This window comes from Bicyclus anynana, chromosome 11 (genome assembly GCF_947172395.1).
Source record: "Bicyclus anynana chromosome 11, ilBicAnyn1.1, whole genome shotgun sequence".
Lineage (NCBI taxonomy): Eukaryota > Metazoa > Arthropoda > Insecta > Lepidoptera > Nymphalidae > Bicyclus > Bicyclus anynana.
Genome location: NC_069093.1, coordinates 9,620,091 through 9,642,105, shown reverse-complemented (window position 1 = coordinate 9,642,105; position 22,015 = coordinate 9,620,091). Strand labels below are relative to the sequence as shown.

At 37.4% G+C, this 22,015-nt stretch overlaps 2 protein-coding genes across 3 annotated transcripts; both read left to right on the top strand.

The window, feature by feature from the left end:
• The first annotated feature begins 2,572 nt into the window (after window positions 1–2,572).
• LOC128198510 (phenoloxidase-activating factor 3-like) lies at window positions 2,573–7,433 on the top strand. Its single transcript, XM_052884354.1, has 6 exons — window positions 2,573–2,711; window positions 3,344–3,471; window positions 4,624–4,840; window positions 5,525–5,693; window positions 6,214–6,404; window positions 6,982–7,433. Exons 1-6 carry the CDS (start codon window positions 2,645–2,647, stop codon window positions 7,398–7,400), a joined length of 1,191 nt encoding a protein of 396 aa, XP_052740314.1. The 5' UTR covers window positions 2,573–2,644; the 3' UTR covers window positions 7,401–7,433.
• Window positions 7,434–15,293: 7,860 nt separating this feature from the next.
• On the top strand, window positions 15,294–20,600 carry LOC112048185 (D-beta-hydroxybutyrate dehydrogenase, mitochondrial). Of its 2 annotated transcripts, none has more exons than XM_024085622.2 (6): window positions 15,294–15,315; window positions 17,116–17,233; window positions 17,762–17,908; window positions 18,618–18,778; window positions 19,018–19,183; window positions 20,257–20,600. In XM_024085622.2, exons 2-6 carry the CDS (start codon window positions 17,134–17,136, stop codon window positions 20,598–20,600), a joined length of 918 nt encoding a protein of 305 aa, XP_023941390.2. In that variant the 5' UTR covers window positions 15,294–15,315; window positions 17,116–17,133. The 2 variants fall into 2 exon arrangements, with proteins under 2 accessions (XP_023941390.2, XP_023941391.2); XM_024085623.2 differs by having other exon boundaries at window positions 15,299–15,315; window positions 19,021–19,183.
• Window positions 20,601–22,015: the final 1,415 nt, after the last annotated feature.

Here is a 22,015-nt window from a genome sequence, read left to right as displayed (position 1 = left end):
GCCCCAAACAGGATTCGAACCTACCCATAGCTACACCAAGTATAAATAAATTTAGTACTAGGCATAATACATAACTATTTATTATGTCCCGGATACTCCAAATTCCTTATCTTTACTCGGAACGCGAATCGGACTGGCTCACAGGCTTCATACGTATAATCATTATAAATTATTCAGGAACCGAACCTTTTTCAAAGATTTAATTACAATGAATAGTTTGAGTTTTTTTTTGTATGTGGTTCGTAGCAATTTTATGCGTCAACGGGATGTACCGTATTAGTTTTGATTCCCTTGAGATTATCGAAATATGCGTTTTTCAATAAATTATTTTAGAAGTTTTTAAGAACCCTAAAAGGTTTCCGTACCTTTTGAGGTAAAAGGATTTATTTTTATACAAATTATTGAGACATTTTCATATTTCAGGATATGCGGCACCGGTGTGTCTTCCAACTTTCAATATAGACAACAAACATCTCACCGATGACCTGCTGATCGTTACTAATTGGGTAACCGCAAGCAATTACAAGGAAGCATTAGACTTTGGCATCGAAAAAGACCGTTTCGTTAAACAAGCACATTTCGTCTTTCATGAATCACATAATGCATGTAAAAGGAAATATTATCCCAATTTAAGCTTGTACCACATGTGTGCAGTTAGCCGTTCTAAGGATAAAACACCTGAAGGGAATTCTGGAAGCCCCGTTATGATGCTTCATGAGGGAAGTTATTATTTAATAGGTTTAGTTAGTTCAATAGGAGAGATCACATTCGACGGAAAGTATGGACCTCCATTGTATACTAATGTGCATCTTTATTTAGAATGGATTAAGGATAATATCAAAAAAACTGAACATCTGCAAGTTGAATACGCGTGAATAGGGTTCCGATACCGAACGATGTTAATCTGTTATGTTTTTTTATATCTGACATTAAATTGGAATTATAAAATATTTGGACTCTGTTTTTCGATATATCTATATCTCGATATATATATATCTATCGATATATATATATCTATATCTATATAACCTAAAACTATTATTATAAATAGACGTACTAGGTATATAACAAAACAAAACATTGGTTTTGATGAATAAGTTTTATAATCATTTATGTAAGTTGATACGCACAATAATAATAATAATAATAATAATAGTTTATTTAAAGGTAAAAACCCAGTGTAAAACAAACAATAATATTAACAATACAAAAATAGTAAAAATATTAAAATTGACATTACACTATTAAAATTGACATTACACTAATTTAATTGTCTAACTAGTATAGGTATTATCTATACATATTCGTATGTTCTGCTACTTTCTATTAGGCTCTTGGTGCACTGAAAGCCAATGTTTATAGATTGAGCAGTCCAGACACTCAGCCAGCGTGGTGAGAATCTCATTTTTTGAGGATCGCAAACGGTACCAAAAATTTGCGATTCGCGATCGGATGATCGCGAAGAAGTCCGGTACTCTGGCCATCGCGAACATGCCCGACGCGCTGCAGTACCGCGGCAACTTCATCAGGATACGATACGCATCATTGTATTGTACCCTGATGTTGTTGATTGCGCGTCTGGTGTACTTGGTCCAAAGTTGACATGAGTAGAAGCATAGACAGTATGCTCTAAACAATGTCACTTTGACCTGTTCGCTGCACTTTGCAAACCGACGTGCGAGCATGTTGCATCTGACAGACAGAGCACGTCGCTCCCTCTCTATATCTTCATTGTCATTGAGATCCTCAGTCACAACGTGTCCGAGATATCTGAACCGCTCAACCCTTTCAAGTAAATTTCCTTCAAGGAACACCCCAGGGATCCTCTCTGGACCTCTGCCTGCACGGAACACCATCGTAACTGTTTTCTTGACGTTATATTTTAAGCCATGATCTAAGGCGTAACGTTCGCAGATTGCAACTAGTTTACGAAGTCCACTGATTGAGGGACTGAGAAGAACCATATCGTCCGCATAGCTAAAATTATTCATGCAGGTGGGCCCGATATGACAACCCACCTTGGCTCTTCTCAGTTCCTCGATCAGATCATTCACATACAGGCTGAAGAGGTCAGGAGAGGTCAGCCCTCCTTGGCGTACACCGCATTTTAGCTTGTATTCGCTAGATGTCGCGTCGCCCCATCTCACACTGTTTGTTTGGTTTCCATACCAATATCTCAACAGATTCACCGTTTTCACAGGAACGTTCGAAAACAATATTGAAAGATTCACCATGTTAGTTAAAGATCGGACTTGAATTAAACCTACAATACACAAAACTTCAATACATTAAATGATTGTGCGCAACCCTAAAATTATATCTCTGAACACATAATTATTTTAATAGATTAGAAAAGTCTCGTTTCTCTGTTTATTGTCACCGAATACCTAATGATTAAGTATTTTTTTTTTATTGTAAGCCAAAAAAATTACCTTCCGTAAAATCACGAAACCTAGAAAATGCTGCAGTAAACTCAATCGTATAAGTTAATTACAAAGACATTATAAGTATATTTATAAACGATATTTTGTCCATTTATCCGTTATCTTGTACAAATGTATTCTGTGGTTATTCTCAATTAGAATCAGTCAACAGACCGCCTTGCCAAGTCATTTGTAATAGAAGTGAATGTACAAAATAAAATATGAGATTTAAAAACATACAATTCTTTTTTTGGATTATTGTTTTATTTGCGAGTGCCATTACCGAAGGTAAGATTTGACCTGTGTAAAAGTCTATTATTATATTATATAAAGTTTATAATTATTATGGTGGATTGATGATCTGGACCTTAGGTACTACCTCCCAAACCTAACCATGATCCATAATCCACACTGTCATCATCATCATCATCATATCAGCCGATGGACGTCCACTGCAGGACAAAGGCCTTTTATAGGGACTTCCAAACATCACAATACTGAGCCACCTGCATTCAGCGAATCCCTGCGACTCGCTTAATGTCGTCAGTCCACCTGGTGGGGGGTCGACCAACACTGCGCTTCATAGAGCGGGGTCGTCATTCCAGCACCTTGAGACCCGTCCACACTGTCAGCTTTTGTAAAATGAAAAAGGTCTTGCTTTCAGGCTTTTCTCTTAATAAATCATGAAAACGATTCCGCTCGAACAGGAATCGAACTAAGACCTCTCGGATTGTAGTTCAACTGTGAAGTCAATGAGGATAATCCTAATTTCCAACACAGGCTTAATACAGGCTTAGCTGGAAGTTAGCAAACAGTTAATGGATGAAGTGCATACGCGTGCTTGTCCACATTTGTTTCTCAGAGTTAGTAAGTTTCTCAGAGAGAGTAAAAAATATATAGCATGCATATTTGTGTTTTAGATACTAATAAGGATTATGAAAAATCTGTAAATATCGACGATTATTCATCTAAATTGCGTAACCAAGAGGAGCAGGAGCGGAAGTTGGAAGAAGATCATAGTAAACTACAAGCGTCAGGAGACTTAAAGGTAACATCTAATAGTATACTCGTAAGGCATTGTAAGTGATAGGCTAGTTGACACTTATTTTTAAATGGTCTTAGGGCTCCCGCATACGGGCCACCGGCCACAACCACAAAACGCAGCTACCGGCAAATTTCCTGTGGTTTTCATACATTTTATATGGGCTCACCGTACACGGTGGACGCCGCTGGCCGCTACACGCTACAAGGTTAAAAAAGTAGCAGCCACCGACCGCAAGTGTCGACCACCGGCTACAAGTGGCTGTCGCGTGCTTCAGCTACTTTTGTGGCCCCTTCTTGCTTCTTGTAGCGGCGTTTGTGGCTGTCGCGTGTGGCCCGTGTGCGGCGACACTTATCGTTCTACTTTGATCGTATCGTTTATAAAATTGTCACGATGTCACGAGATGTCACGTTATTATGTAAAACCCTTCACCGTAAGAAGCGTTTGACAAAAATGTAGTAATTAGTTTGACGTTTATTATATCAAGTAACATTGTGACGTCACAAAATGGACGACAGCGTTTTTGACGTTGGAAAATTTGAAAAATTACATGATTTTTAAATTAAGTTTTCTAAGAAATCCTTTATTAATTAATATCGATATATTTCGGAGCCTCATTCCATGTATCGACTAAACTAAATTAATATTTTTTATATATTAAATTTGATATCAACTAACCTATTGCAAAATCATAATCTTCAACACTAATTAAAGTGTTTGTCTGTGATTTCAAATTAACTGTTTAAAGTAAAAAAAAAGAAAAAAATAGTACAGTATGTTATTTACACAATACTAAAACACAATCAAGGTTTTTTAGATATTTTGTCTATCTATCAGTTTGTTTGTCCGGGTTAATCTATGAAACGGCTGAACCGATTTTACTGGGACCTTTACTGTTATATAGAAGAGGTTATTGAGCATTACATGGGCTGCTTGACTCGAAAAATCCATAACTCCTTCGGGATTTGAGAAGAACTAAATCTTCACGTGGACGAAGTGAAAATGAACTGGGAAAACTTTTGGGCCCTGTATATGTAAGAAACCTCTCTTACCAATAACACTTAATTTAACGCAAAGAGCTACGACCTGACGGCTCAGTTGATAACGCGCTAAGAAGGGACGTAAGTACTAATTATTATACTTCTTTGACCTTTACAGGTGTGTTGTTCAAACTCAAATAAATTCGAAAATAATTCTAACGGAAGTGAAATAACACCAAATTCAGATGAAGGAAAGCAAATTATAAAAGATTTGCCATTCGTGAATGAAAATATATTATCACGGGGTGACCAATGTACGAATGCCAGCAGAGTGCCTAATCCTGATACTCTGTGCTGTGGTAAAAACATTTATGACCTCGACGAAACAGCTATAGGCATGTATTATAGTTTACTCATTATGTATTTTCAGATGGCGTCCGTGGCAGTGCTTTTTTTTTATTCTTTACAAGTTAGCCCTTGACTACAATATCACCTGATGGTAAGTGATGATGCAATCTGAGATGGAAGCGGGCTAACTTGTTAGGAGTATGGTGAAAATTCACACCCCTTTCGGTTTCTACACGACATCGTACCGGACACTAAATCGCTTGGCGGTACGTTTTTGTCGGTTGGGTGTTAACCACGGTCGGTTTGTCGGTAGCCACGGCCGAAGCCTCCCCAGCCAGACCTCAATTGGCCCAGCCGGGGATCGAACTCAGGACCTCCGTCTTGTAAATCCACTGCCCATGCCACTGCGCTACGGAGGCCGTCAGTATTATGTAAGTCTGTAGTATTGTAGGGGGTAATCTGCATCTACTAAACTAATTTTAAAGGTTTTTTACGAATACAAAACCATGTTATTTGTGTCATATTGTGAGTCTATATTTTATTCCCATTTTCTCACGGGAACGGGAACTACATAGGCGAAACCGGAGATATCAAATATAAGGATGGGCGAATGCTCGCGCTATAACGCTGGTGAAACTCACTTGATTATTTCCTGATTGTGTTCAATTGCTCACGATAGTTTTATTCCAATAATCCTAACAATTTTTATTATTTTCATTTCGTAATTTCAGATAAAAGTGAAACGGACGTAGATATGTTTCCCTGGCTTGCATTTTTAATTTCGACGTTCAAGCAAAATAAAGAGCTATCAGTATTTACTTGTGAAGGAGCTTTAATCAGTCATCGCTATGTACTGACATCTGCTTCTTGCGTCTATAGTCCCGGCGCCACATTGAAAACGTAAGTATGTATTAATAATAGTAGTCCTTTTTTTAACCCAGCGTCAGTTCTTGAATATAGCAATGCATTGTAGACCAGGGCCAAAGCCATAAAAAATGGTAAAAAGTGAAAAAAAGTACAGTAGGATGAAATCCATTAGAAAAGGAGGAGAATATGATAAAAATTAAAGGAAAAATAAATTGCGGTCGATCCGAGTTCGGAAAGTGGGAGGGGGTGTTTTTAAGGATAAAAAATGGTTTATCTTGATTTCCGGAAAAACTACAAGTCCTATGGAAAAAAGTTGAATGGCCTATGTCCTATGTCCTATGGAAGTTGTAGGTATATAAAGATCTACAACTTTTGTATTAACATTTTTTTCACATAACCTCAAATTAGTGCGTTCAACCAAACAAAAACCAAACTCTTCAGCTTTATAATATTAGTGTAGATGAAGAAAAAATGTATTATGAAAAGAAAAACTTCTGATATCGTTTAATAGGATTTAAACTTTAAAAAGCTATAAGTTTAAAAATATTTTCAGGATCAACGTGACGCTCGCAAAGTATGGAACTGATTGTGGTTTCCAAATAATGCCTGACAATCCCCTTGAGGTATACCCCGAATGTCTGCTCAACTTACAAGTTGAAAATGTGGTATATCACGAATATTTTCAATATGACAACCTTCTACACGACATAGCACTTGTAAGGCTGCGGGATAATGAGTCTACACGTAAGATACCATTCATTTTTATTCTATTTTTTTTTTTTTATTTACACCTACCTACATACATCGATGTAATAAATAGGCAGACACCGTCTCCTGAAGTTAAAGTGAGGCACCCATATTCGGTTACGATTACTAGGGTAATTAAATAAATAAAATAAAACAAAAAACATTTAATTCGTAAATAGTTTAATCGTACTAAACTAATTACATCTTTAAAACGAAGGAGGTTTTATTCGTTAATAGAATCGTCATAATATGTGGCTACGAGTACTTACGTAAGACCCTGATAGTTTGATAAAAATTTGAAATTGGAACGAAATGCGTTCTTGTCTATGGAATGAGTAATTTTTTTTTATTTGATTTTATTGGGTTGCGAGCTGCGTCTGCAAAAAGATTTTATCATTGAATACTGTACTTAATTATTTTATTTTCTCGCAATCGTAGTGTAAAGTATAGTGTAACACGCGGGGCTAAACCCATTATAAACTCGGTTTCTATTTAGCGGCCCTCATATTACGGCTTTTGCCCTAAAATTACCTCATGCATTGTATAACAATCTACTACTTTATTTTTATTACAGGAAGTATAGCTCCAGTGTGCCTCCCAACTTTCAACACAGACTCGCGATATGCAGATGAACCGCTAGTGGTCATTGGTTGGGACCTCGCTGGAAACGTCAGAGAAGCGCTAGTCTTGGGCGTCGACGAGAACACTTTCCTCAAACAGGCATCCACCGTTTTCCATGTATCCAATTTCCAATGTCACAAATTCTACCCATTCTTAAGCAGATCTCATATTTGCGCTACTAGTCGCAAAGGCGAAGAAACTCTAGACGGTGTGACTGGAAGCCCACTTATGATGCTTTACAAAGAAGTTTATTATGTAATCGGTGTATTTAGTGCAGCGAGATATAGCACAGTCCTGGGAGAGGCTGTGCCTTCTCTGTATACAGATGTGTACCGTCACATTTTATGGATTAAGAGAAACATGAAAGATTAATGTATTACTTTATAATATACATCTATGATTGTCTATTGCATTGTAATTTCCAAACGGAAGGGCCGATTTAGGGGCGGAGTGATTAATATTTTATATAGACTGATTTAATTTGAGATTGTATTAGTTGAAGTTAATCGCAATATGAAAATATTTATATTACGCCATGAAAATATTTATAGCCTTCCTCGATAAATGGGCTGCCTAACACTGAAAGAATTTTTCAAATCGGACTAGTAGTTCCTGAGATTAGCGCGTTTAACCAAAAAAACAAACTCTTCAGCTTTATATATTAGTATAGAGTATAGATAAGTTCTCTATGTAGATGATCGTTTGAGTCAGTAGAAAATCCAGAGAAAGTTAGGGGCATTGAGATACCAAAGAACAAAATGTCCAAAAATTTTAAAAATAAGATTTTACAATAAATAAAATTGCATTATGTTTAGTTTGGAATCCTTTTTTTAAAGCAAAGTTGGCGGTTTTATAAAGACTTAATTTTCTCTTATAGGGTAGGCAAAACTAGATTGAGAACCTATGTTTAATAAACCATGAGCTATTTTTGCCCGACTACGATGAAGCCAAAAGGAAGGGTAATGATTTTGGCAGTCTATGTATGTATGTATGTATGTATGTTTGTTCCACCGTAGCGCCTAAACTACTAAACCGATTTTAATAGGTCAAAAGATTTGTAATAAGTCAACTTAAGACATAGGCTATATAAATTTTATAAAAAAAATATATGAAAGAATTTAAACCTGATATTTTAACCTCGAAAAAAATTAAATCGAGATATTCACTATGTGTTTGGTATCAAACGAAAGGTCTTGCCGAGCACATTACTAATATGTATATATAATTATACATCATATTGTATAAGTCAAAATATATCTTTAAAAGGCGATCGTAAAGTTCTCGCGGTCCAGTCGTTTCATATCAGATTGCAAGGCTAGGCTCAATTGGGTAACGGAAAAGTATTAAATAAAAAATAAAGTATAAAAACTATAACCCGACTACGTAAAAAGGGGTCTAAAAAGAACGAAACAAGAAAATATTTCAGATTGAAATAGAGAAATGCATAGGAACAAAAATGTTCATGATAGAGCAATCTGAAATATTTTCTTGTTTCGTTCTTTTTAGACCAATTTTTACGTTATAGTTTTTAAACTTTTTTTTTTACGTCATGTGACTAGCATAATTTTTAGTGGGCAAACATTTTCGCGCAGTGCCTTTGCCATTAGGCGCAGTATACAATACATCAAAGCACTTAAATGCGCAAACACTATTATCAGGATGTGGCCGGGGGCGCGCAGATTTCCCCCGAGAGCCCTTCTCTTTAAAAGTGTCGGTGGGATGACCGCCATTCCGTGAACGGGCCTTTTAAATCATACCAGAAGACAATGGAAGGTATTAAATGAATTTTGGCAAAAGTTCCTTTTATTCATCGACAAGTGAACACTTGAAACTACCTTAATCTAATGTTATTTGTGAATTATTCTTAGGATTCCGTATTTCAAAAGGGAAAAAGAAACCTTAAGAAATACTAATATTCTATAGGTATAAAAATATTCAACACCTTCTAAGAAGATACAGAGATTGTGGCTGGTGGGAGGCTTCGCTAGTTACCACCCTTCCGGCATACCACCAAGCGATTTAGCGTTCCGGTACGATGCCGTGTAGAAACCGAAAGGGATGTGGATTTTCATCCTCCTCCTAACAAGTTAGCCCGCTTTCATCTTAGACTGCATCATCACTTACCATCAAGCGAGATTGTAGTCAAGGGCTAACTTGTAAAGAATAAAAAAAAAAAAAAGATCCAGAGATTACCTCCTACAACACAACAAACTTTGCCTATTTTAAAGCAAAAGTTCGTTCATCACGAAATCTCAAAAGCCGTTTGAAGTACAAAGATGTTTTATAGATAGTAGAGGTCCGTTTAGAACGGATTTTGCGAGAAGGCCGGATTAAGGAGGTCTAAGAACGGAAGAAGTCGTGGAAGTCCGCTAGTATTAGTATATTAGTCTAAAGACAAATTGTTTTAAAAATTACCGGAACTGGGCATCAAACCCCAGGGTTAAAAAGGCTTTTCCAACTGAGCCAAGAACTTCGACGAACGAGTACATTTTTGAACGTAACGTTTAAAGATACCATTACTTTTATATTTACTGTATATAACAGTACAATTATCCGCCCTATTTAATATGACGCGAGTATATTAAAGTGGGCGGATAATTATGCCTCTGAGTATAGTTGTTCATGCTTAGGACGAGGGTACGCCATTGGTCTTTGACCGAGATCGACATTTTGAACCAGAGCCACAAAATAAAGGTCACAGCGATAAATATAAACCTGTCACAATTAGTAAACCTCCACAGGGAGCACACGTTTTATTACAAACTAACAAACGCCCGCGATTTCGTCCACGTGAAAATCAGTTTTTCAAAAATCCCGCGAAAACCATGGATTTCTCCGGGATAAAAAGTAGCCTATGTATTAATCCAAAGTAAAATCTATTTCCATTCCAAACTTCAGCTAAATCGCCTAAGTAGTCACAGGAGGAACAAACGTTCACACTTACATACAAATCCGGTTCGAATCCGGTCCGGGGCATGCACCTCAAACTATTCAGTTGTGTGCATTTTAAGAAGTTAAATATCACGTGTCAAACGGTGAAGGAAAATCATCGTGTGGAAACCTGCATACCTGAGAATTTTCTTAATTCTCTGCGTGTGCTAAGCCAATCCGCATTAGGCCAGCGAGGTGAATTATTGACCTAACCCCTCTCATTCTGAGAGGAGACTTGACCTCAGCAGTGAGCCGACTATGTACCTAATTATAGCGTACTGGTGACTTTGTCAATCCGCCACTGGGTGATCGCAAAAACGAACAATCGATGAAAAACGTTCATAATTCGTACACCGAGATGTACTCGGCAGTTAGTGATAATCTCGGAAACTAAATGGAAATGGATCACCGATCACCGCTAGTTATTTGATTATTTAACTAAATCCACAAAATAAAGATCATACAGAATGAGTCTTCACAAGCAGCGTGGTAAAGCCGGTGAAACCCATAAAAACCCAAACGTCACGCGTCTCCTTGACATCCGCACATACAAACTTTTTTTATAATTTGTATTTCAAGATTTTACACTAAAACCAATTACGTAAATTAATATGGTAATCAATAATTACCAATAAAAAAATACTCCATCTTATTGTTAACCGTTTAGTTTTTGTTAACCGTTTTTAAAATATTAAAAATCGGTTGTCTGTAAAGTCGGTTTACTGGCGATAGTTGAACGTGACAACGTCATAAGAAAATACCGATGGAATGGTTGCATTTTTCAAAATAAAATGTTCGTTTTTCTAAAATACTGTTTAATAATCTTCATAGATAATATAATCTTTAATAAAAAAATAAAAATAATCTTTATTTCCTGTAAAAAAGGTTGGCAACTCTAGAGCGAAGGAACGACGCATGGCGTCATCTTTTTTCGAGTCTGCAGCTCCATCGAATATAAGACGTTGTCACATCAAAAACGACGCCATTTTTCTTGAATAATATTAAAAGTTACTGATGCGACGCTTCGTTTCGTACTGACTCGAGAATGTATTCGATTTTGAATTTTATATTTGGAGCGGCTACGACACCGTCGTGTTGTATCTGCATATTATTAATTAATCTGTGACTAAATCAAAGAAATCATTAAATATTTCATGTTCATTCCATTTTAGGTAGGAATCTATTTTAGTGTCAATTTCGATATATTATGTACCTTCTCATACCTATTCCCGATATACTTTGAGCCCATGAATCCGACCCGAGCCGGCGAAGTGAGGCAGAAACACAAGATTACTTCCGTTCAATAGCATTAATCCGTCAGTTGGGTATCCGTGCCGAAATGATCCTCTTTTATTGAAGCCTCTTTGTTCTAAGGTTCGACATTATTTCACTAAAATTTGAAATTAAAATTCAAAGTCCGCTCAAATAGTAGGGGTCATTGTAAATTAAAATTTCTATTTCTACTTCAAATATCTGTAGGTATAGGTATTCCATTTTATGAAGAAAATTGGAATTCTGGTTTCAGAGTTTAGCTAATACTAATTTTTAACCGACTTCCAAAAAGGAGGAGGTTCTACGTTCGGCTGTATGTATGTTTTTTTTTTTTTTTTTTTTATGTATGTCCAGCGATAATTCCGTCATTTGTGGACCGATTTTGAAAATTCTTTTTTTGTTTTGAAGGGTTTGATTCCAGGGTGGTCCCATTTTTTTCATGTCAGGACCTGATGATGGGATCCTGGAGAAATTGAGGGGAACTTTCGAAAATTGTAGCGACGGCTAGTGCGTTTGTTAGTGTTTCCATAAGGTATTTTAAACCACTACCCTTTTATGAAGGTCTAGGGTTGGTCTGATGATGGAGCCGAAACTCAGACCATGGAACTCGTCAACGATTTACAGCAGGTACCTTTTGTTTGGGCTTGATTTATTTGTATTGATGAGAACTTTCCACCTAGATGGGTTGTGACTGTATTAAGGGCCTGATGATGAAGACGAAGGACAGTTAAGACAACTCCTCAACGGTTCACAGTAGCTACCTTGTGTTTGGACTTGATAAATTTGTATTGATGAGAACTTTCCACCTAGATGGGTTGTGACTGTATTAGGGGTCTGGTGATGAAGACGAAGGATAGTTAAGGGAACTCCTCGACGGTTCACAGTAGCTACCTTCTGTTTTGACTTGATAATTTTGTATTGAGGAGAACTTTCCACCTGGATAGGTTGTGACTGTATTAGGAGTCTGGTGACGAAGATGAAGGAAAGTTAAGGGAACTCTTTGATGGTTCACAGTAGCTACCTTGTGTTTGGACTTGATAAACTTTATATTGATGAGAACTTTCCAACCATATGGATTGTGATTGCATAGGGGGTCTGGTGATGAAGACGGATCGATACTTATCATAAGATAACGTTTCAACTTATTGCTTATTAATTTTTGTTTACACTCAGTAGGTGTGTTAACACTAAAAATTAAAAAATAAAAATTTTAATAGAAAAAATTCAACCGACTTCCAATTCAAAAATTAAACCTAAACTAAAAAGTAAAAAATAACATCTTACCTATGTGCTACCTTCTGATCAGTTTGAAGGCGGTGCCAAGCCAGTGATGTTTTAATTTAAGCCGTTTAAATTACAAAATTTCTGTGGTTCTTTCAGAAACGGCTTTAATTAAAACATGACACTGGATTGGCACCGCCTTCAAACTGATCAGAAGGTAGCACATAGGTAAGATGTTATTTTTTACTTTTTAGTTTAGGTTTAATTTTTGAATTGGAAGTCGGTTGAATTTTTTCTATTAAAATTTTTATTCAATGTTTAAAAATCATTTAAACATTAAAAATTGCGTTTTAATATTTTTTTTTATTCTTTACAAGTTAGCCCTTGACTACAATCTCACCTGATGGAACTAATGATGCAGTCTAAGATGGAAGCGGGCTAACTTGTTAGGAGGAGGATGAAAATCCACACACCTTTCGGTTTCTACACGACATCGTACCGGAACGCTAAATCGCTTGGCGTTACGTCTTTGCCGGTAGGGTGGTAACTAGCCACGGGCGAAGCCTCTCACCAGCCAAAAGTTTTCTTTTTGTTTGTGAATACTACTTATACTTATAAGTAGTAACTTATACTATTAGTATTAAACTCAATTATTCCAATATTTGCACTACAATGATGAGAATTTCCTCCGATTTTTTTTAAATTTGGCGGATGATTTCTGGATCTACTTTCATTAGCCACATATCCACTGTATCACGATCATATCGATCGAATAATTATATACCCTATTCTATGCCCACATAGAATCTGTGAGTGCGTTAGGAGAAAAGACTGTTAGGAGTGGGTACGACAATAGTCGTATAGCGGGAGGGATCGAACCACCACCTATGAAAGATGAGTTCTTTACTGTTGAGCTATTGAGGCTCTCAATAATTCAGTCCATAACTACTCGTAGTATAGAGTTACATTTCACAACAGCGCGTAATTAGAAACTAAAATATTGCTATTTCGTGATAGAACGTGTGCTGCAGTCAGCAATATACCTACTTATTATATTAAAACGTTAACATTACTAGTCGTATTGGATAGAAGCAGGCGTTACTTTGAAAGGAAGTTCATCATGATTATATAATAAGAAAGAAAGAAAGTAAAGGCGCACTGACCAAATAAAGGTCTGCCACTCAGCTTAAAGCTGCAGCTAGCTGCAGCGCTGGTTTTCAGTGAAAGCCTTTAAAAGGGTGACATCACAGGCGCAAACAGTTATCAAAAATAATAAACAAGTAAAAGCAAAAAAAATACATAAAACAATATAACTACAAAAATATAAAATATAACTAAATAAACAATGCCTAAAAATAATAAAATCACTACAAGTACTACATTACACTAAAAACTAAAAACTAAAAAATAAAACCGCCTACTTAGCTTTATTAAATGTTGGAACTTTATGATCAAAAATTCTGTTTCTGCTGAGATATTAAATATTTTTTTAATTTATGTTTAAAAGCACAAATAGATTTAATAGCCTTTATTGGTGGTGGCAAATCGTTCCGACATTTAGTAGCAGCAAACTTAAAGCTTAAAATCTTAAATAATAATTTATCCATTTTGCTATCATCCGCGAAAAGCCGACGAACCCATGTGACAACGTCACCCAGGTCCAACAAAATACTCCCTAAGTACGTTTCACCCCGAAACCGGAGCATCCTCAGATGTTGACTCTACAACGTGCAATCAATTGCTTTTCGCGGATGATAGCAAAATAAATAAATCATTATATAATTACTAGTCGTATCACAACAATTTTCACATAAGGTTAAAAATAGGCGTCGCTTCGACTTCCCAGAAATTTTCAATGAAATATCAGCCCCGAAGTTGGACAGATGGTGGTATGTCCCCACCTCTAAAAATCATTACGTATATTTTAAAAATTACGATTTTTTGTTTGTTTCCGTATTAGTCCCTTAACTCAACAATTTTTCAACATAATTTATATTTTAATATCTCGTTAGATAGCTAACAAATTTAAATTGTTTTTAAATTTCTATGTTAATAAAGTTGCTAGACATTTTTTTGAAATAAACTTTCATCAGATCATAGGATACAGAAAAACATTTTAATATTTTTAGATTTTATAAGACATGATTCAAAATCGGTACATTTGTATTCTTTTTTGTATTATTATTATGTAATAGGTTGTTACCAATCTAAAAACACCAAAAACAACTACAAAATACGTAAGTTTATTTTATACTCCACTTTATGGTATTTTATACACACATTTCCTAAAAAAAAAAAGAAAAGCTTCTTTTTGTCGAAATCGGTAATTTTTGCTCTATATAACATAACTAGCTGATGCCGCGCGGTTTCACCCGCGTGGTTCCCGTTCCCGTAGGAATACGGGGATAATATATAGCCTATAGCCTTCCTCGATAAATGGGCTATCTAACACAGAAAGAATTTTTCAAATCGGACCAGTAGTTCCTGAGATTAGCGCGTTCAATCAAACAAACAAACAAACTCTTCAGCTTTATAATATTAGTATAGATTCAATTTGATAGCTAATGATCCCTACTATCACCCCTTAAACTAAAGGGATCGCTATTCGTTTCTAGCGACCCTGTATATTATATGTATACGTATATATTAAATGAGAAAGGTTTCAATCCATCAGAACTCTAAACAAGTTTCAACTTCTGTTTTTTCATCATGGCAACATGTACCTACCTAAGGTAATTCAAACATGAAATTCGTTATAAATATGCAACGAAATCTGACACCTACTTCATATGCAACGCTATGGACAACTATCTGCAAAACGGTCAGTATATTCTTGCCTCTGTTCACAAACACAAGCATTCAGGTAAGTGAATAAAATTTCATCTTAGTTTTGTTGTTTTGTTGAAGATACAACTAGAATCTTGTTGTTGTTGTTGTTGATTATTTAGAGCTAGTGACATGATCTGAACAATCTCCAATGTGTATTTCTATATCTATTCTCTATACTAATATTATAGAGGCAAAGTTTGTAGTAGTGTAGGAGTAATCTCTGGATCTACTGAACCGATTTTGAAAATTCTTTTACCACTAGAAAGCCACGTTATTTGTGAGTGGCTATGTTGCATTCCCGTTCTCACGGCGATAGCTGCAGGGCGTCTGCTAATATCTATTAAACATTATTAGGTACGTTGAAATGTATAGATATAACAAAAAATATTTGGAATCATTATCAAATTCTAATATTATTTTTATAAGGCCAGTCCCATACATCTTTCTAGTTTTCGAAGCGTTAGCGATCGTAGAAAGTAATGAAGTGCCACTTGGCTAGGGGGGCAGGCGTCCTACATTACTGGAGACGGCGTATGTAGCTTATACCCACCACACTGCTAGGATAGTGACCGGGACCAACGGGTCAATGTGCTCTCCGTGGTACGGGGTATATCAGCACAGCACTAACTTCCCGCCTCCCAGCTACAACATTTTTCTAAAAATTTCTTAGAACAAAGGAAAAATCGTTATTTTATAACCCGACCCAGGACTCAAACCTAGGACCTCGTGATCGAAGCCATATAGAATAACCACTGGACCAACGAGACATCAGATATTGCGAATAGGCAGACTAAATTCTAAATTGTGTTATACACTTGTGGTCAGTGTTTTACTTTTTAACCCATACATGCAGCATCATAATCGCGCGAGTGGCGAGTTGCAGCGTTTTGTGGCGGCGTCATAGGCGTATATAGCGGATAGGCTGGGTGGGCTGGACCCACCCTAGAATAGTCCAGTGCCCACCCTAGGATACTAAATAAAAATAAAATAAATATATATAAAAATATTACGGCGTCCATCGTAGAATTTCTAATTGGTAGCCCAGTATCTCTACTGAAGCCTATTACATAATACGAGTACAAGATTAACCTAACACACACACACACACACATTTTGAAAAATATAATAAGACCTTTTCTAATACCTACCATAGATACAAAGAAAAAATAATAAATAAATGGAGCCGATTCAGAGGTCTGCGTCTACAAATGCTAACGACATTTTTGGATTGAGTGTCGACTCTGTTCAGTAATATGTAGCCCACCCCAGGAAATAATCCTAGATACGCCAATGGGCGGCGTTTAGTGGCCAGTGCGGGCCACTAGAAGCGAGCAGCGACGATTGTAGCGTGTGGCGGCCAGCGGCGTCAACCATGCGTGCAGCGAGTTTTTAAAATGTATGAAAACTACAGGATATATGCCGGTAGCGGCGTTTGGTGGTTGTGCGGTGGTCCGTGTGCGGAAGCCCTTAGACCAGAGTTGGAAAGTTCCCGCTTTGGAACACAATGGTGGATGTAAAGTCCTTCAAAGAAAAAACGGTTGTCTGTAAAGTCGGTTTACTGACGATAGTTGGACGTGTAAGAAAATACTGATGGAATGGCTGCATTTTTCAAAAGAAAATTATCGTTTTTCTAAAATACTGTTTAATAATCTTCATACACCAGAATATACTTTGTTTCTTGTAAAAAAGTTGGCAACCCTAGAGCGAGGGAACGACGCATGACGTCATGTTTTTTAGACTGTGCAGCCGGCTTCATCGAATCATAAGACGTCGTCACGTCAAAAAGGGGTGAGTTGTTCAAATGGGTAATTTTGCTACTTTAATTTGTTTACAGTAAGAGCAATTGGAAGAAATGTCTTGGACGAAAGTTGTTGCTATAACAGGATGTGACAGCGGACTAGGATGGGCAATGGCCGCGCGGGCCGCTAGAGAAGGATTTGTGACTATAGCAGGTAATATATACTTTTAGAAGACTCGAAAGTGGATAACTAAAATAAGAAAATGTCGAACAAAGATGTGACTTACAACATTTGTCAGTACAACTTAATTAACAAATCAATCTGTAACCGTTACCCTAGAATGGCAGATAATGACATTGAGTTGAGTCACGCACTTGTAAACGTTGTGTGTAGGGTTAAGGGAGAAGAGGGGTACAGTTAACCGAGACTTTCCTTTTCCACTCAAGTCACTCTCCCGCTTATCCCAAGTAACTCATAAAGAATTGCACAACAAGAAATGTGGACGGCTCAAACGCCATGAGTATACTAAAGCCGACCGCACGACGAGCGCCTTATATCGCAAGTCGTTCCCGCCAACCAATCGGTACCCCTCTCTAACACCCCACTCTTTACGGAAACAACCGCCACCTGACGTTATATCAGTCTCAGACCACAGTCTCACTATAACGGCCCACGGCATCGTTGTCTATGCGAGTGAAACCGCGATACACTACTACTTTGAAACATAGACCTTTGTTACAGGCATGTACAACGGTTCTGACACTGAAGCTGCAGAAGCACTCAAGAGTCTTTGTGTCCACCCATACAAACTAGATGTCACGGACTCAACAAGTGTCACGGAATTTGGGGATTATGTTAAAAATATACTAACAGACAATCCACATTACAGTAAGTTCATTTGATCAACCCATAATAAACTCACCGCTGAGCTCAAATCTCCTCTCAGAATGAGAGGGGTTAGGCCAATAGTCCACCACGCTGACACAATGCGGATTGGCAGACTTCACATACGCAGAGAATTACGAAAATTCTTTGTTAAGCAGGTTTCCTCACGATGTTTTTCCATCACCGTTAGAGACACGTGATATTTAATTTCTTAAAATGCACACCACTGAAAAGTTGGAGGTGCATGCCCCGGACTGGATTCGAACCCACACCCTCCGGAATCGGAGGCAGAGGTCGTATCCACTGGCCTATCACGACAGTAAGTAATAATATAATAATCGTGATAGATCGTAACTTAACGCGTTACGGCGCCATTCTGTCAGGCTTACCTTTCTCTCTCGCATACGGCAGCTTTCTGTCGAGCGTCCATAACGCAAAAGTTTTATTTATTTATTTAATAGTGATATATTGTGTTCAATATTTAGTATTTTTTATGCATTCAGAAAAAAGAGTAAATAAATAAGAGAAAAATAATATTACTTAGTAAGTCTATACGGGAACATAACTTCTTTTTCGCATTGGGCCAGCGTGGTGGACTATAAGCCTATCCCTCTCACTCTAAGAGGAGAGTCGTGCTCAACATTGAGCAGAATACCTATGTGTTGTGTTAATGATGATGATGATGAACTTATAATTTTTTTTTTTTTTTTAGAACTATACGCTGTAATAAATAACGCTGGGGTGATGACTATTGCTAACTACGAATGGCATACGCCACAGATAATAGAAAACACCATAAACGTTAATTTACTGGGAGCAATGAGGGTGGTTTCATCATTTTTACCCGAATTAAGAAAAAGTGGGACTTACAATGTAAGTTTTTTGACGTGACAAAGTCTTATTATTTTATTTTGTTCGAAAAAATATGACGTCATGCGTCGTTCTCTCGCTCTAGGGTTGCCAACTTTAATTTACAAGAAATAAAGTATATTCTGGTCTATGAAGATTATTAAACAGTATTTTAAAAAAACGAACATTTTCTTTTGAAAAATGAAACCATTCGATCTGTATTTGCTTATGACGATGTCACGTTCAACTTAAAACGTTGTTAGCAGGATTTTAAGCCCCGAATCATAAATGTAGCAAGTCACTGTGGATTGCAACCGTTGCCTGGCTTCGGGCCATACTGTGCCAGTAAAGCAGGGCTACTGGCATGGACTCGCGCCTTGCACTTAGAACACTTTCGCGATGGCCTTAGCGCAGTGGCATTTGTACCAGGTTAGTACAGCCTCTATTCTGTAATGATGTTTTTATCTAAACTCATCTCTATCCCTCTCTATCTATATCATGTTAGGCAGAGAGAAAGATAGAGACGAATTAGAAAGTCACACTGTCAAATTGTAATACATATCTTAGTTATATAATTATAGCGATACTGTCTTGTTTGTTCTCAATCATGCAAACGCTGACGGAATTTGAAAAAATGTTGCCGTCTGGACGGATCGTAACTATGAAAATATAAAGCTTAGCCACAGTTTTATGAACAATAATGGTGGAAAACGAGAGAAAGACAAGAGAAAAAGGAACGCGAGGAATGTTATCTGATCGAAGCACGAAGTATTGCTACGCGGTTCCGTACGGTACGCGGTGACCGAGGAGTTCTTAGGGGTTATTTTTAGTCTGTGCAAGTCGGACATGTCCTGCCTGACTGCAGATGTCCGTAGGGATATTTTTCCTCCCCGCGAAAAGAAAAAAAAAAGTATCATTTATAAATAACTAGCTAGTCCGGCAAAGTTAAGCATATTAAGCATGAAGAATTTCTTTCATACAAAAATACTAAAATCGCAATTAAAAAATTGTTTTGGGATTATGACAATGAGGTTAAAAAAAATACATAATGGCTTAATCGTCATCATAATTATAGGCCGATAGACGTCCACTACATGACATGGGCCATTGTAGGGACATTTGTAGGGACTTCCAAACATCACCTGAGCCACCTGCATCCAGCGAATCCCTGCGACTCGCTTGATGTCATCAGTCCACCTGGTGGGGGGTCGACCAACACTGAGTTGTCTAGTGCGGGGTCGCCATTCCAGCACCTTGTGACCCCAACGTCCATCGGCGCTTCGAACTTTGTGCTCCATCATCACCTCAGCTTCTTAGCTCGTTGAGCTATGTCGGCTTTTGGTTCTTCTATAGATCTCTTCATTTCATAGTGGCTTATTCTCATACTAAAAAAATAGGTATAAAACTATTGGTCGAGTCGTTTCGGAGGAGTTCTATAAAAAAAACCGAGATATATGAGTTGTTTTATTTGTTAAATTACTCGTGTTTTTTTAAATTTCCAGGTGGATTCATCGGGTCAAGCAACTTAACTACGAACCAAGTAGCGAATGGAGACAAAATGTTGAAACATTTAACCGAAGAACAGAAATCCGTATATGAAAAAAGATTAAAAACCCTAAACAATTACTTGGGGCAAGCGTCCAAAAATATGAGATTTGATTCAATGACCAATGAAAATATTACTGAAACATTTTTGAACGCTCTCACTGATCGTAAGCCTAAGAAAATTTACAAAGTGGAATCGTTGCGATACAAGTTGTATTACAATTTATTAAAACTGCCGTTTCCAGATACAACGTACCATTGGTTGATAAGAAAATTTCTAAGTTTTCCCGACGATGAATAAATTTTTCAATAATTCCCTACTGTTTTTTTTAACAAGAATCTAAATAATCTAATTTGAAAACTTAGCTATGCCTTTAAAATACGTATCTACGTTGTACAACGACATACATTGTACCTATGGTACAGTACAGTATAATGTCGTAGCCCGTAGGTAGGTACTTAGTATTTATACCTATTCGTATTAGTAATGCATTGATGGCATTGATAGATCTTTATCAAAATCATCTATCTACGATAGCGATATCTATCAATCGCACAGTGACTTTAAAAGAAATGACAAAATTTATATTCGTAGATTGTGAAAACATTTATAATTACTTAGCAATCCTAAATATCCTACACAGTCCACTTATCTTGGGTGATAACCCTTCAAAAACTCCATTAGAGATTAAACTGGACTCTAGTGAACATGAGTGTCTGGTCTGGCGACATTATTACTCTGTAAAAATATAGCTATAGATACTTTGACGATTGACGACCCTATAAAATAATTTACTCTTTGATTGACGGTCTGGACGTTTGAAAGTCTGCTAAAGTAATTTTGTTTTTTTAATTTTTGTCGGTTACGAGTACCTACAAAAATTAAAAAAACAAAATACCTACTATAGCCTACTATAAAACTAAAAAGGTTTAATTTGACGGCCTCCGTGGCGCAGTGGTATGCGCGGTGGATATACAAGACGGAGGTCCTGGGTTCGATCCCCGGCTGGGCAGATTAAGATTTTATTAATTTGCCCAGGTCTGGCTTGTGGGAGGCTTCGGCCATGGCTAGTTACCACCCTACTGGCAAAGACGTACCTTCCTACCTTAGCGTTCTGGTACGATGCCGTGTAGAAACCGAAAGGGGTGTGGATTTTCATTCTCCTCCTAACAAGTTAGCCCGCTTCAATCTTAGACTGCATCATCACTTACCATCAAGTGAGATTGTAGTCAAGGGCTAACTTGTAAAGAATAAAAAAAAATCGTAATTAGTTTAATAGAGGAGGGAGAGTTTCCTGGAATATCAGCATCAACTATAGAAAATACTCAATTAATTCAGGGTGATTGTCAATACATTTCAAAACAAACGGGCGAGGCTCCTGGCATCTTCTAGACCAGTCAGGCTGGCTTCATGCTAATCCATCACCTAATACTGGCACTTTAATAGACCCAGAATCATTCCGCATTGCCGCTGCTCTCCGGGTTGGAGCTGTGCTATGCGCGGAACACAATTGCACATCTTGCGGAGCCCGCGTAGATGACCTCGGCCACCACGGACTCGCCTGCCCTTCAGGCGCCGGCCGCTTGTCCCGCCACTCCGCTCTTAATGACATCCTTAGAAGGGCGCTCGTCAGGGCTAACGTACCTGCCGTTCTGGAGCCTCAGATCGTGCGCAACGATGGCAAGCGTCCCGACGGGATGTCATTAATACCCTGG

What these genes read in the sequence shown, in the direction of transcription:
- LOC128198510 (XM_052884354.1), top strand. Translation starts at nt 2,645, where the DNA reads ATGAGATTTAAAAACATACAATTCTTTTTTTGGATTATTGTTTTATTT. An exon ending in TGCGAGTGCCATTACCGAAG is followed by an intron (nt 2,712 to 3,343) that starts GTAAGATTTGAC and finishes TTTGTGTTTTAG; the next exon opens with ATACTAATAAGGATTATGAA. An exon ending in GCGGGATAATGAGTCTACAC is followed by an intron (nt 6,405 to 6,981) that starts GTAAGATACCAT and finishes TTTTTATTACAG; the next exon opens with GAAGTATAGCTCCAGTGTGC.
- LOC112048185 (XM_024085622.2), top strand. Translation starts at nt 17,134, where the DNA reads ATGTCTTGGACGAAAGTTGTTGCTATAACAGGATGTGACAGCGGACTA. An exon ending in AGGATTTGTGACTATAGCAG is followed by an intron (nt 17,234 to 17,761) that starts GTAATATATACT and finishes CCTTTGTTACAG; the next exon opens with GCATGTACAACGGTTCTGAC. An exon ending in AACAGACAATCCACATTACA is followed by an intron (nt 17,909 to 18,617) that starts GTAAGTTCATTT and finishes TTTTTTTTTTAG; the next exon opens with AACTATACGCTGTAATAAAT.